Source organism: Cajanus cajan, chromosome 3, assembly GCF_000230855.2.
Source record: "Cajanus cajan strain Asha chromosome 3, NIPB_CcT2T_4, whole genome shotgun sequence".
Classification (NCBI taxonomy): Eukaryota; Viridiplantae; Streptophyta; class Magnoliopsida; order Fabales; family Fabaceae; genus Cajanus; species Cajanus cajan.
The window spans coordinates 79,528,883-79,545,221 of record NC_138519.1 but is presented as its reverse complement, the minus strand read 5'-3'; the positions used below and the strand labels follow the sequence as shown (position 1 = coordinate 79,545,221).

The 16,339-nt window shown below is 31.2% G+C and overlaps 2 protein-coding genes across 3 annotated transcripts; one reads left to right on the top strand and one right to left on the bottom strand.

Moving 5' to 3' along the window:
- Window positions 1-5,228: 5,228 nt before the first annotated feature.
- On the top strand, window positions 5,229-9,962 carry LOC109796901 (adenine deaminase). Its single transcript, XM_020356752.3, has 7 exons — window positions 5,229-5,441; window positions 5,997-6,105; window positions 6,202-6,260; window positions 6,911-7,195; window positions 7,349-7,424; window positions 8,125-8,233; window positions 9,334-9,962. Exons 1-7 carry the CDS (start codon window positions 5,418-5,420, stop codon window positions 9,410-9,412), a joined length of 741 nt encoding a protein of 246 aa, XP_020212341.1. The 5' UTR covers window positions 5,229-5,417; the 3' UTR covers window positions 9,413-9,962.
- Window positions 9,963-10,041: 79 nt separating this feature from the next.
- On the bottom strand, window positions 10,042-14,499 carry LOC109796910 (ras-related protein RABH1e). 2 transcript variants are annotated; one of them, XM_083071425.1, is made up of 6 exons: window positions 14,148-14,499; window positions 13,147-13,217; window positions 12,916-13,004; window positions 12,421-12,550; window positions 10,701-10,791; window positions 10,042-10,451 (listed from the first exon to the last, which is right to left on the bottom strand). In XM_083071425.1, exons 1-6 carry the CDS (start codon window positions 14,262-14,264, stop codon window positions 10,308-10,310), a joined length of 642 nt encoding a protein of 213 aa, XP_082927551.1. In that variant the 5' UTR covers window positions 14,265-14,499; the 3' UTR covers window positions 10,042-10,307. The 2 variants fall into 2 exon arrangements, with proteins under 2 accessions (XP_082927551.1, XP_020212353.1); XM_020356764.3 differs by having other exon boundaries at window positions 12,421-12,532; window positions 14,148-14,487.
- Between the last annotated feature and the right edge of the window lie 1,840 nt (window positions 14,500-16,339).

The following is a 16,339-nucleotide window of genomic DNA, read 5'->3' as shown; positions in this document are numbered from 1 at the left end:
TATCTACAGCCAATAACAATGACTAACTAATCTCTTTGTTAGGTTGGAGGCACATCAAAGGATGGGATAGCTGATCCCAAGATTTAACGCGACTACATACACAAAGCATGATTCGAACTCCTGAACTTGCTTAAGCGTGGATCAACTCCTACCGCTAAACCACACGCTTGAAGTTATAACAACATTTTATATTAAAACTTGAAACAACTAGTATATTGATGTAAGAGAATGAAGAACAATTCTATTCATGTTCAAAATTGTCTAAGCCGCTACCATTTTAATAATTATGATTCAAAAAGGTTTTTGCATTCCCCTCAATTATGTATTCCGCTAAACTACTCAAGGCTCTCGTCAGAAGCAACAAAACTCCTGATTCAGCAGACAATATGCTGCAAAAAAATGTGCATCAATGCATAAGCAAGTAAAACCAACATGTTGTGTTTTAATTGTATATCATTTGAATTGCAATACACTGTTTATCTTTTGTACTTTGGGTAACAGACACTTTAATAGGAAAATGCAAACAATATGGTGAATTCGTATAACATATGAGTAAAAACTAAATTTAAACTGACATTATTAAATTAATCAAGATCTTGAAACATGGCACGGTTCCCATTATGATTATCACTGGATCACTGCAAATCTGCATTGCGGGTCAAGCCAACCGACAGATGATGTGGGAGTTCAAGTTTAGAATTTGAATGAACTCGGGGTTGGTCCTGTGTTATTTGATGTCCTGGACAAATAAAAAAAAAAAATCATCATAAATTATTTGAATATTGGTTAAGACTTCAATTCTCAAACTCAATTGTATAAACAACATACAATTAGACACATTTATTAAAAAATACTAAGCGTATCATACATTTGTTTCGTATAAGATCACGAATTATTCTTAGAGATAATTGTATTGTGAAAAAAGAAAGAATTAATAACAGTGATATATCACCAAAAAAAAACTTTTAATGACTAGTGAAGATTTGTAATTTAATTTTAAAATTCTAATGGAATATGAGACCTAAGATTCAAAGAATAAAAAGTGTCATAGATATTAGACATAAAGACAAAATTAGAAAATTCAAGACAAATTTTATTTATGATTTTATGTTAATAAAAGTTCATGTTGAAACAAAAAGATAAAATAAATTAATAATATTATTAGACTTTCTTCTTTATATTTAATATTATTGAATGATTTTTTTATAAATTATAATTAGATTTTTGTTGAGGGGGTGAAAACTTATATATAAATTAAATTGACTGTTTGTGATTAATTTATTTTCTATAATAATTTTTTTTATATATAATTTAATTTTGTATACATTTTTTTTGTTTTTTACTTTACATAAGTTAAATAAATTTTTTTTTCGATACTCCTACAAGATTGGGTTTTGGATGGTCGTCCCTTCGACTTGTGCTCAAGACGATCACTAAATATATTTAGAGGTGTTTATAAGTCAGATTGGTTCGAATTTTGGTAAACGTTTAATTCGAACCAATTAAATTTACTGATTTAGTTTGATTTAGATTTCATTATTTTTTTACTTAACCCAAATCAAATCAATCTAATGTTGATTGGATTGGTTTAGTTTGAGTCATTGGATATTCAATATTTTTTTTAAAAAGATATTTTTTTCAAAGTAAATAGATTTTTCAATATTAACTAAATTGATGTATTGTAAAAAATTAACTAAATTAATAAATTTATAATAAAGTTTCTCTTGATTTTTTTTTCTTAATTTAGTTAAGCATTTCAAAGGCAATATAGTGTGAAAATGACACTCAATATATTACAATATAATTTTTCTTAAATTTTTTTAAGTATTTAAAAAATTGAATAAAAAATCTACATTTTGTAGCATAAAAATATCTTTAAAACAATCAAAATGATACATACATATTAATTATTAATTAAATAAAAAATAAAATAATAATATATAAATTAATTAGTTTGGTTCAAATTTTAAATGTGTAAATATGATATCCGAATCAATCAATTTAAATAAAAAAAATCAAATTAATTTAATTTGTTCGATTCAGATTGTTTCAAATTTGTCAAATTAATCTAATCTGATGAACATTCATAAATGATTTTTTTTAATTTAATGTTAAAATTAAAACGGTAGAAAATTATTTGCGTTTTTTTTCTTATTGGCAGGATGGAAGAATTATTAACACGGATTTTTTCTTATAGTCAATTGTTATAACCAAGACAATAACTTTTAAAGTAATTTTAAATCATTCTATACCATTTTTTTTCTAATCTTATTTATTAAATATTAGTGGGACCGTCTCTAATAGTTACATATAAACAAATATTAAAAATTATAGATAATTATTTAGAAAAAACATAAGAAGATATTTTTTAATATTTTAAGGGATATAATGGTTAATTAAAAAGTGGAGACTAAAAAAGTACTTACTAAAATATATCTCTTTTATAATAGGTATAGATAAAAAAATAACTAATGTTCTTAAGATAATTTTTTTTTCCAAATCATTAAAGAAGTATTAAATGAAACGCTTCGTATAGAAGTAAATGTGCCTCCAACTGCAACAAATATACGAGAATTTGTTAGAGAATTTATACTAAAATAAGGTATTGCTTACTTTTTTCTTTATTCTTTTTCGATTATTGTTTTACAAGTTACAGCACAAATATATGAGATCGTACAGAAATGGAATGGGCCAAGATTTTAATGTTAATCTATTTATGGAATGGGCCTAAATGTCTGAGCGGTGGATCTGTAAGACTTGCGAGTGGGCCAGCAATGCCACGTCATCCATGTTTACAAATTAAAGGTCGTGTCGCTTGTCTCCTCTTAAAACTTCTTACGAATCTCAACCTTTCCGACAACAACCAATAATTCAACACACGCACCACAAAATCGTAAGTCATAACTATTAAATTAATTTAGGTGAGGCAAATACTACGAAGGTAGGAGTAGTGAGTGTTTAAGAGGATATTAAGCCATATTAATCGTGTCATAACTATTAATCAATCCTCTTAGTGAGTTTTTAAGAGGATATTAAGCCATATTAATTGTGTCATAACTATTAATCAATCCTCTTACTTTTTCGATCAAAATTAAATGCGCTTCATTATAAAGTAATAAGAACATTGACTAGAGAATATAAAGTTTTTCATAAAACATAAATGTATTTAAAATCTCAAAAAATAAAATTCATTTCTTTTTACCTATCAAAATCACAACAATGATTAGGCATGGCAACGGGGTAGGGCGGGACGGATTTTACGTTCCCTGCTCCCGCCTCTGCAAATTTAAACCGCTCCTGTTCCCGTTCCCGATACCCGCCAGGGGTAAAATCTGGGTCCCCATCTTCGTCCCTAGCGAAGTTCAGGTTTGCCCGCTTCGCCTCTGCCCCCGCTCTTATTTTTTCTTCTTCTTTTTTTTTTTTTTATTTATAAATAAATATGAACAATTTTAAAAAAATAAAAGAAAAGTAAAATAATATAAATTTTTACATATAAATATTTCTAATTTTGGTTTATATATATATATAAATAATTTTTTAATTATATTCAGGGACGGAGCCAGGATTTCAATACTGGGGGGCCGAGAATTGGAATGATCAAATGAGGCGCTACATTTTTTTAAAAAAAAAAAAAATTCCAAAGTGATACCACATAGCAGGCCGTACCAGAAGTCCAAAAGTTGAATAAAAAAATAAATTTGGGTTATTCATTTAATTATACATATGAGTTTATATTAAAAATAGGGGGTGCCATATAGTAATATATATGTATATAAAAAAAAATTAAAATTGTTGGGGGGGCCGTGGCACCCGTAGGTCCCCCCTTGGCTCCGTCCTTGATTATATTATTCAGCAGGATGAGGGCGAGGGCGGGTATGGGGGCGAGGCGGGGTGAGTATTAACAACCCCAGCCCTGCCCCCGCCCCCGATTTTATCAATCGGGGAAAACTCGAACCCAAACCCAAACCCGATAAACACGGGTTTTTTCAATCCAAATCAGGATGGGTTCGGACAAGTATCCACGGGGGCGGGTTAGATTGCCATGCCTAACAATGATACTAAAATTTAAAGTTAAGATATGTGTATATTACTCCAATTTGGGATAAAAGAAAAGTGAATATTCACATATAAAATTCGCAACAAATAATAAATACATATTTAAATAAGTATCTATGAATAATTTAAATAGATATACCTGTATTTATTAATAAATGGAGATAGATACTTGTTGTATAATTATCCGCTAAATCTCTGTTATAATAAAATTATTTAATTATTTAATTAATATATCATATTTTAAGTAAAATAATATTTCTTAATTTTTTTTTATTTAGACAGATGAAATTTAAATATAATAATTTTTTAACTTTTTATTTTGAACATGTGAAATTGAATTATTTTAGTTTATTTAATTTGTTTAAACTTGTAAGAATGAAATATTTTAATAAGTAAATTTAAGTTTTAAATTAAAAAATCTTGATTCATAAAATTATGTTTAATATTTGAATAATTTAAGTTCTGATTTTTAAACTATTATTTTAAATAAATTATTATAAAAATATATTTTTAATTATTTATAAAGTTTTTTAATAAATATCCACATATATTAAAAAAAAATACATGTTACCCACTTAATAAATATGTGCACAATATATGAAAATAGATAATGGAGAGATATTTATCCAATGAAAGAAGAGCAGTAATCATACCCACTCCACCCAACTAAAATAAAATCCATTTAATACTTAATATGGAAAGAAGTAAGGAAATGTTGTTGAAAGTTTAGATTTTAGAATTATTGATTAATATTATATAGAATAATACGAACAAGATCAATCAAAGATCGAGCCACGGGTGGAGGATGGAACAGTTAAGAAACCCGTGACTCAATTTGTCTCGTTATCCTCACTTCACACTTCACAACTTCCCTCACATGCATTTCACCCCTTCCCAACAAACATTCATCTTTGCCCTTTCATTTTTTTTCCCTTTTCCATTATATAATATAAAAAAATAATTTTCAATATTAATTTTGGCTCATAACTTATTAACCGGGCCACCATGTCTTAAAAAAATGAATATAACTTTATTGCTTTTTTACATTTATGATGATTCTATTCTATCGCAATGGTAAAAAAAAAGCTGAAAAAGAGAGGGTCATTATGGTCACGACATCAAACGAAGGTGTTTGTCGCGATCGTCGACGTCGTATTCAAGAGTCCTAATGGCAAATCGCGCACACTGTAGGGTACTAAACTACATGTGTATTAGTTGAGTTGGTACTAAAGCAAAACAACTACAAAATGAGACCTTCTCCGATATAACCATGTAACGTTCGAACTCTGTCGCATTCTCTCATTTTCCCTTTTTCCTCTTCCTTGTAACAACCCAAAACCTCTTCCAAAACAAAGCCATTAATGGCGCTCGATTCCTCCGGCCAGGTAACATTCTTAATCTTCCTCAATTTCAACCTCATTCTCGCTCTCGCTGTTAATTATCTCTCTAATTTTATGCTGCATTTTGTTTCGGAGTTCACTTTAGTGGTTTTCCGACATGAACTGGAATCTCATCTTGTGTCGTGTTTTTTTTTTTTTCGACTTGCTTTGGATGTTACTACTTGATATAGTAGTTATTATAACGAGTTGAGGAAATCAACGTTTCTGCGAAATGCCGAACTACTTTCCAGCTTTGATAGAAAATGAAAAGTGGAAAAGTCTCGACGAGAGTCACGTGAAAAATTGGAACCACACGATTATGGTTCTAGCTTGCGATAATTACTTTACAGTTTGGAATTCAAGTTGATTCGTTCAGAGTCTTACTTAAGATGCATGGATTGAGCTCTATTTTGTTCAGATCGCGCTAGGTTGAAAGTTCTCGCCCCACTCGCGATTCATTGACGAGTCACATTGTTCAATGCGTTGTTAATTGAGATTCAGTTGTTTCTGTTTTTGCTTTTTTTTTTTTTGGTTTCATCATTACTTGTGGTTTGGTTGCAGAAAGAACATCAAATTCGGGAGTTTGTGGACGGGAATGGAAACGTAGCTGTCGGTTTGAAGTTGCATAATAAACCGAGTGGTGTTGACCTTAACCGACAGTTCCCTCTAGGTAAATGTTCTAATTTAGATCACTTGATAATGTTGTATGTTGTACGAATGGCTTTAGTTTTTATGCTCTTTACCCTTTTGATTTTCTTCTCTTCAGAGATTCCGCCGATTCTATTTGAGGAGACTTCACATCCAGCAGCAATGCACGGTTCACATGTTGGTTTTTCTTTTCTCATGCAGTGATCTAATGTGTTTACGACTCTTTTATATAATGCCTTGATTTAATGAATCTTTTACGGCTGAATGGTGGTAACTGGTAACCGTAGTGAGAGTGGAAATTGAGAAAAACAACACATGGAAGACTCCTTAGTTTCTTGACATCTTGTTGCTTAGAAACCAAATCAATTCGTGACATTTGGTATTTAAATGTTGAGGGGTCTGGGGGTGTCAGAAGATACATGTTTAGTCTCTACATTCCAGGTAACAGTTTGTGTTACTGGAAAGTAGAAGCACAAGATTGAGGAGAGCGGATCAAAGAATATGTAGTCATATTTCACATTGGTTATTTTGGCACTTTCATCTATCCTGATTAAAAACCCAACCAAGTTTTCATTTAGTTTTTGGGTTTTTAGTCACCTTGTTATTTTGGATCAAATGGTTTCTTGAAATGTGAGTCACTGAAGCTCCTTTTTCTGTGACTGTTGAAAAGGAGCAAAGGGACAGCTATAAACTCAAATCAAATGTTTTTTCAATGTATTACTTGCCCTTCTTATTTGAATTTTGAACCACTTTGTTATGCCATAAATGGTTCTCTGGAAATGGCTCAAAGTATATTTTAGAAACTAATGCCTTTCCATTTCTTGCAGGCTCGAGATGTTTATAGTATTTCAGTGTTGCCGGAGGAAGATGAAAATGCAAACTGTGCTTCACCACTAGCTTTTTTGAGCATCTTAGAGGTTCCTAATCAAGCTAAAAGCCCAATGTGCATAGATGGTCACATAAATTGCCAAAACTGCATTGATTTTCAAATGAAGAGTGAGGATGTGTACACCCAGTGCATAATTGACATGCCTAGTGTGAATGGAAACTCAGTTTCACCAGAATCCTATGAAGAGGCAGTTGAAAGTTTTAAAACCGGAAACTCACCAAAGGTAAGTCACATAAACTCATCTTCTGGACAGTTGTTTTTTTTAAGATATTGCATAACATGTAACTTTAATTAACTGTTGATAAGGTATCCCTATAAACTCACATATGTTTGCTTGTGTTTCTGATATGAGGATTGGTATTTTGCAATATTGCAGAGTGTACTGTGGAGAGAATCGAGTTTCAAAGGGGGAAAACTTATGCAGAATCTGGTGAATGTCAGCAATCCAAGAGGTTTGTCTTCTGTTCTTGGGTACCTCAATACAATTAGTTTTCTTTTACTTGACAAGATGGTAGGGGGATAATGATTTTCTGATAGCAATCAGAATAGTTTAGAGCTGAAGGAAGTATTGGCCCATCCACTACAAACAGGTGGCTTGACAAGATAAATATATGCATATAACATTGAAATAAATAGTCCTGTCCTCTCATGTAACAAGGAACAGAGAGCCTTATATTCTTTGCCATTCAAAAATCTTAACGCAATTGAAACACGATATTTGCCGATTTGATTATTCTGACTGCTCATGTAAATCAACTGCGAGATTTCAGGTTTGCTTGTCTTCTCAAAAGCAAAGCGGTAAAATATAAGTGGGTTTTGTTAGGCATTGCATATGCAATTGAACAAACATGTGAAATACCCTAGTTAATAATAGATATGTTTGACTTGAACTTGAAGTGAAGGATATCATTCAAAATTCAATTTGTCCAGCTTAATCCTTTTGCTTTCCATGATTAATTACTTTGAGAAGCCTTCATAATCTGGCGTACAATTTGATATTTCCTTTTCTTTCATCTTACATCCATTTTGTCTTGTTCAATCTACAAAGCACTCCCTTATACTTGGACTCATACTCTTATATTTTTGTGTTCTAGAATTGAGTAGATAGGTGATATATATGCAATTTTAACTCTCATATTTGTAACTCAACAGATAAACCAGTCTCTGAGAAGCTACATGATCTACCAAGTAACAGATGGAGAAGATATAAGCGTGCTGCATCCTTTGACTCCAGAAAAGTTGCTCTTCTATTTTCAATATTGTAAGTTCTAGCAGATTGAACAATAAAACTTGATATTTAGAATTAAAGCTATTCATATTTTGGTATGAATTTATCAAAGTCCTAAACACTGTGTCTATCGGACTTTATTATCATTAATTAAAGGATTACATTAACTAGACCTGTGAGCTTAGTGCCAGCTAAAATATTTTATTAGAAGAAATTTTGTAAGAAAAAAAATTATGCTGCCTGTTACACACTTTAATAAAATAAAACACAACTATATGCTATGATAGATTAATTCAATGATAATTTTAATGTATGACGACTGAAATAAGTTTATGTACTAAACTTGTCCTTCAGTACTAAAAATTTAGTTATTTCATGTGTGTATTCTATTATTTTTCCTGGTAAAATATGTATATAAATATTTTATTATAGTGAGTAATATTTTAATGATTATAACCACATAAATTTGTTAAATATTATATCTATTTTTGTTTTAAATCTGCATATATTTGTGATTCTGTGGTGCTTCATTAAGAAAACACAAAACGCAAACTATTTAATTCTTTCTTTTGTATGTTTACGGAAAACCATGTTTACATAAATCGTTCCTCTACGATTACCTCCCTCTCAAAATTCCTCTTTGATAAAGTCATCCATATCCATCATCATTCACAATACCCACTCCGAAAATGACCACCACACAACCCAATGCCTCTCTGCCTTTATGAAGCTTTAAAACACTCCTACTGTCCAAGCTAAACATTAGGGGAGGATTCGTAAATAGGTTTTATGTTTATGCCTGGCTTGGTTGTGTGTCTGTGTTTTCCAACCTTCCAGGCTTTGTTTTGTCATATAATGATTGAAAGTAATGTATGTTTTCACTATAAGGAAAGGATACATCTAAGACAACTATAGTAGTACTATAGCTATTTTTATATGCAACTTACTTTAGTTAAACATTTGCTGACCTCCAACTGGAGATCTTATGCCTCTTCAAAAATAATTACCAAACTGATACTAATTTTTCTATTGTCTATCTTTGGGTCATTTTATTTTTTTATTTTTTTTATTTTTTCAGTTGGGGCTTTCTCATTCATTCTATATTTAACCATTCGCTAAATTGATTCCTGCAGGTCAAGTTTCGGAACATTGGTGTTGATATATTTGACATTAAGAGTCAGGCAGAGGGCTGATGGGTTTGCTCTTATTTGAAGTTCCTAACTCTGCCACCTCCTGTTTTTAGACTTCCAAGCTTTTATGGTTGTTTAATTTAAACTTTCCCCTTGGATTGTAATAGAGCTCCTTGTGATGTTGAAGATAGAATCTAGGAAATGTTATTTGGCACGAAATATAGTCCTGTTTGTCTTAAAACCCCCTATGCTATTTATTAGATTAGATTATCTGTCAAATCATATAACGGTACACTATCTAATGATTAAACCAAGAGACCCAAACTAAGACCGTTATGTGGAAATGTACCAAAAAATGACGTTTAAATGGAGTGCAGATGCAACAGGAAATGAACGTCGTGGAGTGATTGTGATCCTATTTTCGTCGTCAACCTTCAGAGTCAATTATGGAAGCCAGAGAAATATTGTGTAAAGTCAAGATTCTGTCTAATAATATAATTGTATCTGATGTTTATAGTTCAAAAAATTATAGGAATTCCGAATTTGCCTAAATTGAACAGATCTACATTATTGTACTAGCAGTTTTCAGAGGGCGAATTTCTGCAATTAAGAAGGATATCATTTTTTGTCCATGATATTGTTTTCTTTAAAAGCTCCTGTTTGAGTCCTTTATCCTAACATATAGCAAATGAAAAGCTGGTGATTCCTCAATCATGTCAACCAGAAACAATTTTTATACAACCTTGTAACCTGCATTCTTACATAAAGAGTCTAATTGCATAATAAATAAAATGAAACATATAACTAACGTTTTTTTATTTTTATTTTTTATTTTTTTTATCTTACACAAAAAACCATTACTGGCAACCCCTCTCCCCCAAGTCTACCTCAACAGTATCTTTCCATTTTAGGAGCTAATCCCATAATTGTGCCAAGTAAACAGACTTGTATTGGCTCTTTTTGTGAATAGGCTTTCTTTAGCACGAGCAACCTCCTCCTTGCTGCTCTGTCTGGGATGAATTAACGGTGGGTTTTAAATTTACATCAACCATGTCTTCCTGTTTCGAAGAAGAAAGAGTTTCCATCCCTGGCAATGCTGCAGCAATCTTGCGAAATAAAGGCTGCAATTTTGGATTCACATAATAACACGGACATGATCAGCTTCTACAAAAGATAAACTTACTAAATAGAGAGATGATCATGAAATTAAAATTCCTCGATGTTGTATATTGACTATATTCTATATAAAAGCAGTAGGGAGTCATTCCATGTTTTTCCAGATTGATATGATAGATCACAGAAATTAGAATCCATAAGCATGTTGATAAATGAAAAATATGAGCTGACGTGGAGAATTCGTTAATTTTCACCTTAATATTGAAGCCTGCTTTTGCACTGGTTTCTATGAACATGATTCCACTCTCACGGGACTTGGCATCACCTTCCTCTATAGAAACCTGCCTGTTTAAGTATCAAAATGGCATTAGAATTTTGAAGTTGCAACGGAGCTTAAGATAGTAATGCTACAATAGTTGAAATGCAAATATGATATCAGAAGTGAACACCAACTGGAAACCTAAACCCCTATAATTTTTTTATTATATAGCTACGAATTTACCTTTAAATATGATTTTTCAAATAACAACTTTGATTTATAGAGTAAGGAAATGAGAAAGGAAAATTTTCTGAATGTGCTTGAGGGTTTTTTCCACCCAACAAAAACGGAATTATTTATAGTCAAGATTACAAGAGAACACTTAAAATATCACTACTTCCTAAGATGCGTTGAGTATCTATTCTGGGCTAGTTCGCAAAATAAACATCAAAGGAGCTCTTTTCTCCTAAAATTACTACCCTTTTGCTACCAACCATGATTTGAGCCTTCTCAATTGACACCTCAACCTTATACTTCATCAACTTGTAACCAATTGTCTTCTTTCCTTCTAGTAGAGTAACTAACTCCAATGTCTTATTCTTTTTCAATGCCTCGGTCTCTGTCCATGGCCAGTTTTCACCTTTTATCTGTTTATGCCTCAAAAACATTGGTGAGGCCGAAATTTTTTGCTTGGGTTTTCAACAAAGATTTTGTGGGTTGATGAGAATTTTTTAAATGAGTATTTTGAGAGAAGATACGAGGTCTGCGTACATTTTCTGGTTCATTTTCTAAAAATTGAGAGGTAAAGGTCATAAAGTATTCGGGATTTTATTTCATTTTGAAAGACCACATAATTATCCTATAAGATAGTAGGTTCAAAATTATTTTGTAAATGAGTATGGATGAAATAGAAAGGAAATGTACTTATTTTATTAACTAAAATTAGGGGTGTGGAAAAAATCAAAACTTATCCATAATCAATATGAATATATTAAAAAATTCGATCTATATTTTTAAAAACTCGAACCAATCCACTTTATAAAAAAAATAGATCTATTTGATTCAATTTGAATTTTTTTAAAATCCAATCTACGAACACTTGTAATAGAAAATTGTATATGCTTTAAGCCTTGCAATTTCACAAATAGCACATTGAAGACTATCAACACTTAACTTAAAAAACAATGATGGAAACATAATATTGATGATTTCAAAATAAGGACGTGCTAACCCTTAATGGAAAAATGAAAACTTTTTTCCTTTTAGACAATACTTACTTTGACATGAGTGATTGAGATAGGTTTTTTTTTTTGTGTCAAACAAACAAGGCTCCTCAAGATAGTATAAGGCCATTCCCTTCTTTTTAACAAAATGATTTAATTAACCAATGCAGTTGTTAGCAACAAAAGGAGTCCCGTTATCCTATCATCACAGTATCCAACTAGAATATGATAAATTAGCAATTATTTTTATGCCAAAAATTTGGAAAAACAAACAGGAATTAATGCCAAAAATTTGGATAAACAAACAGGAATTAATGCAAACAATATGCAAAGTCCCTTCTGACAATAGATAGAATCCAAATGTCTAATGAAAAAAAGAACCACGTGTCTAAACAAATTTCATGATGAAGATATCCTGTTAGTAAACTAGTTAATAATATAAGCATTACAAAAAAGACTTGCATCGAACAAATTTATCAACTCATTGCTCACCTTTTCTCAACAAGATCAGTTTTGTTCCCAACCAAGACAATAATAACATCACTTCCTCGTTCTGTACGCACCTCCTCAATCCACTTGTTAGTGTTCAAAAATGATTGTCGGTCTGCACTATAACAGCTTGCTAAGGAATTTAATGATTACAATTTGATTTTATGTTTCATAGATTTAAGAAACTAAGCACATTTAGTTCCGCAAACAAAAACAGAACATAAAGAGAGCACAAGAAAAAATACACACACAGAGGTAATGAGCTGATGTTTTCATAACTACATAAGTCTTTATTTGGAAAAGTAAGATCGAAACAGACAGAAAAATAACAATCTAAGAATGTGTGCATATGCTACAAAATCTTTTCTCTTAGTAAAACTAAGATAACTTGGAAAAATTATGAGACGTGAGAAAATCTGTAAAGATCCAGAATAAACACTGCTAATTAGATAATGAAACCAGCACTTAGAAAAGAAAAGGAAAAACACTACTACTCACTGGCTACATCATAGACAACAATTGCAACAGAAGAATCTCTTATGTAGCTTGGAATGAGACTTCTAAATCTTTCTTGTCCTGCAGTATCCCTGTGAAGTTAAAATACAGTACACTCAAAAACATGCAAAGAACGTGCAAGAAAAGTGCCTACACAACAATATGAAATTTAATACAACTTTTGGAATACAAATAGTAAACGAACTGTATGAATTTAAGAGGAATACGGCCTACCAAAGCTGTAGACGAACTGTTCGATCTTCAAGGTACATTGTTTTTGACAAGAAGTCAATACCAATAGTAGCCTGAAATTTATATGATCAAGAAATCTGTCAAGAACCTAGCAGGAAAAAGGGAAATGAAAAGACTGTAATGCAAAACAGAACAAAGATAGTTTTTCATTGAAGTTAGTTTTGTATGATAAGTTGATGACTAATCCAAACAAGGATCATCACAAGATGGCATAATTTTCATAAATATAATTACCAAAAAAACTCTACTCAATTATTCTAAAAAATTTGAAATAGTTCAAACCTTGAAAGTAATTTCACATTTCACAATCACTAATACAAACTCTTCTTCCTACTCTAGCACTTCATTAACTCAAACCTGATGACATAGAGCAACATGTGGGCAATAGGAGAATGAATTTACGAGCAACTTGTTCAATTCCACACCGAAACAAATCTTGCACTCTATCAAAATGAATATATACATTACACCTTGGATTCAGATCAACTTCCGTTGTTAATACTCTAGAGACGACATAAATAAAAATCATTCGTATAAAGAGTATATCTGAGAGTACATTGCAGAATACTACTTATCTCCTCTGATCCTCCTAATTAAGTCCTAAATCCTAATCATGCGCGATAAACAGCAAAGCTCATCGTGAATGGTTCTCATTTCCCAAACGTAACCAAACGCAATCTATAACACGAATCTTCCACCTTTATCCTCAATACATAACAAAACAATCACAAAAACGAGCAAACAACATAATCAAAACGGCAACAACACTCTAGTTCAGGTTCAGCTTGATCCAAATTCCAAGTAAAACCGAACTTGACATATCTAACGTATAATGGAAACGCGTTGAAATTAGAGATAAACGCACAAAATCAGAACCAAAACCTTAGAGTTTGATTGAAGTGGAATCAGTCAAATTGAAATCGATAACGAAACCTTGGAATAATAACAAAATTAGAAAGAGTATAGATCGGTGAAATATAGACCTGATAGGTAGTGTCGAATTTGTCATACATGAAGCGAGTGATTATGCTGGTTTTTCCAACCGATTGATCGCCTAAGAAAACGAGCTTGTACTTGGCGAGAGGGGACACAGTCGCCATTTTTCTTCTTTTTTTTTTTTTGGTTTTTTTGGTTTTGTTCTTCGGAAACGTGAGTAACACGGAATAGTTACAGATCTGATCTAGATCTGAATCTGAATCTCTCAGAGCTCGAGAGAGACAGAAAGAGCAAAAACGAAGAGACGGAGAAAATGTAGTTGACGATGACCAACACCGATTGCAATTTCAAAGTGCAATGCCTTTTATACATGCCATCAGAAAGCGCCAACCCCGACCACCACCACACTCCATTTTTTGTATATGACCAATTTTATCCCTACTTTCTTTCAACTTGTCCTTTTTGTCCTCCTTCTTTCATCAACACCCTACCACTATTTTCAGTGTAAATTCGAATGGTATTGAGAAACTATTTTAAATCATTAAATTAACAAATAAAAATCATACAACAATATAAACAAAAATTTATTAACTGAAAAAATAACAGTTTTTACAATTTGGCTTATTTTTTTTAATTCTTCTTATTAAAACTTAATTAAATGAATTGCATTTTTGATATGTTGATTTGTAACATTATATAAAAGTATTTTTAAATTTTGATAATAATATATAGTTTCATGTGTATCGGACATTTAGTTATGTATTATAACATTGACAGAATGTGAGGTAACTAATTGATCATGAACGATCTGAATTATATTTTTTTATAAGATATTTGCAATAATTATTATCGTACACAATTACGTAAATATCACGTCTGATCTTTTGTTTGGCTCAATTTAAATGTATTAAGCAAATTTTAATTCTAGTTCTTATAAAAAAATTTATTATTTTTCAATTATCTATATCGCCATGCCGAGCTCGAGCTCGGTATCACAGCGCAGGACGACCTCGGACATGTGCTGGGAAGATCTTGGCTTAGACGGGATCCGCTATCTAATCAGATCATAACTGATCTCAGGCCCAAGGCCCAACGCAATCCTAATTCACATCAAGACACGTGCATTACTTATACGAGACTCATACTCATACAAACCCTAACTTTGATATCAGAGTCTCTTTTGTAGGTATCACCCCCATCTTGGAGCACCAACGTACCAGTGAAGGAGGCTCACCGATCTTACTCGGCGGATCATCTCTACGGCAGATCTCCGGTAAGAACATCTCCTATTCTTTTATGGATCACTCTAAGTGTTACATATAACTAACTTTTATTTATTAAAAAATTAAGTAATCATTCTAGATGTTACATAATTATGTCAATGTTTAATAATTTTAAAAAAATTGATAAACCTTCGTTATTTATCTACTTTGAAATAATTATTAAGGACTAAAAATAATGAGTATAAAATTTAGAGAATTGAAAATAAAATAAAAAATTACATGAATCAAAATTAAAATTTACTTATTTTTCAAGAACTAAAAACAATATTTATAAATTTTTAAAAAAATAAAAACAGAAAATATAAAAATCAAAATAAAAAATCACCTATTTTGTAGAAAATAAAAACATATTTAAACTTATGTATATATCATGTGATACAATAATTATCATAAGCAATTTATTTTATTTTTTTGTAAAATAAAATATTTCCTAGTCATGCAGTTTAGTTTTATTTTAATTTTTTCTTGTAAAATAATTTTTTTCTAGTCAAAAGATAAAAAAATAACCCTCCAAATAATTAAAAGTTAACAACATCCAACAAAATTTTTAATATTTTTCTATCACTCTGGACGAATGGATCACATCCCTATCCCTAACCATATGCGGCTTAATTTAGTTAGGCTGGATACACTTTTGTTACTCTATTACTTGAGATAATTGAAATATTAGTGGTCTTTTGTTACTTATATGGATTGACATGGTCTCCTCCCTATTTCATATATAGTGTTAGGTGCACACAATTGTAGTAATTTTGTATACTTCAATTCAGAAGTTTAGATGATGCTTGATTGATTAGGAATATCATGTCAAATGCACTCAATGAATCTCAATAACAATTACATTTTCTACCATTTTTATTGTTGGCATCATACCTAGTGGCAAATGCAAGAGAAGCGAGATGAAAACGTTATCTTATAGGTTATCACTAATGGCACTCAATTATACACATTATTCA

Excerpts from the sequence above, each read along its gene's own strand:
- LOC109796901 (XM_020356752.3), top strand. The coding sequence starts at position 5,418 with ATGGCGCTCGATTCCTCCGGCCAG. Across the intron at positions 6,261-6,910 it reads CAGCAATGCACGGTTCACAT|GCTCGAGATGTTTATAGTAT; the intron begins GTTGGTTTTTCT and ends CATTTCTTGCAG. Across the intron at positions 8,234-9,333 it reads GCTCTTCTATTTTCAATATT|GTCAAGTTTCGGAACATTGG; the intron begins GTAAGTTCTAGC and ends TGATTCCTGCAG.
- LOC109796910 (XM_083071425.1), bottom strand. The coding sequence starts at position 14,264 with ATGGCGACTGTGTCCCCTCTCGCCAAGTACAAGCTCGTTTTCTTAGGC. Across the intron at positions 10,792-12,420 it reads ACTGATCTTGTTGAGAAAAG|GCAGGTTTCTATAGAGGAAG; the intron begins GTGAGCAATGAG and ends ATACTTAAACAG. Across the intron at positions 10,452-10,700 it reads AAGCAGGCTTCAATATTAAG|CCTTTATTTCGCAAGATTGC; the intron begins GTGAAAATTAAC and ends CCAAAATTGCAG.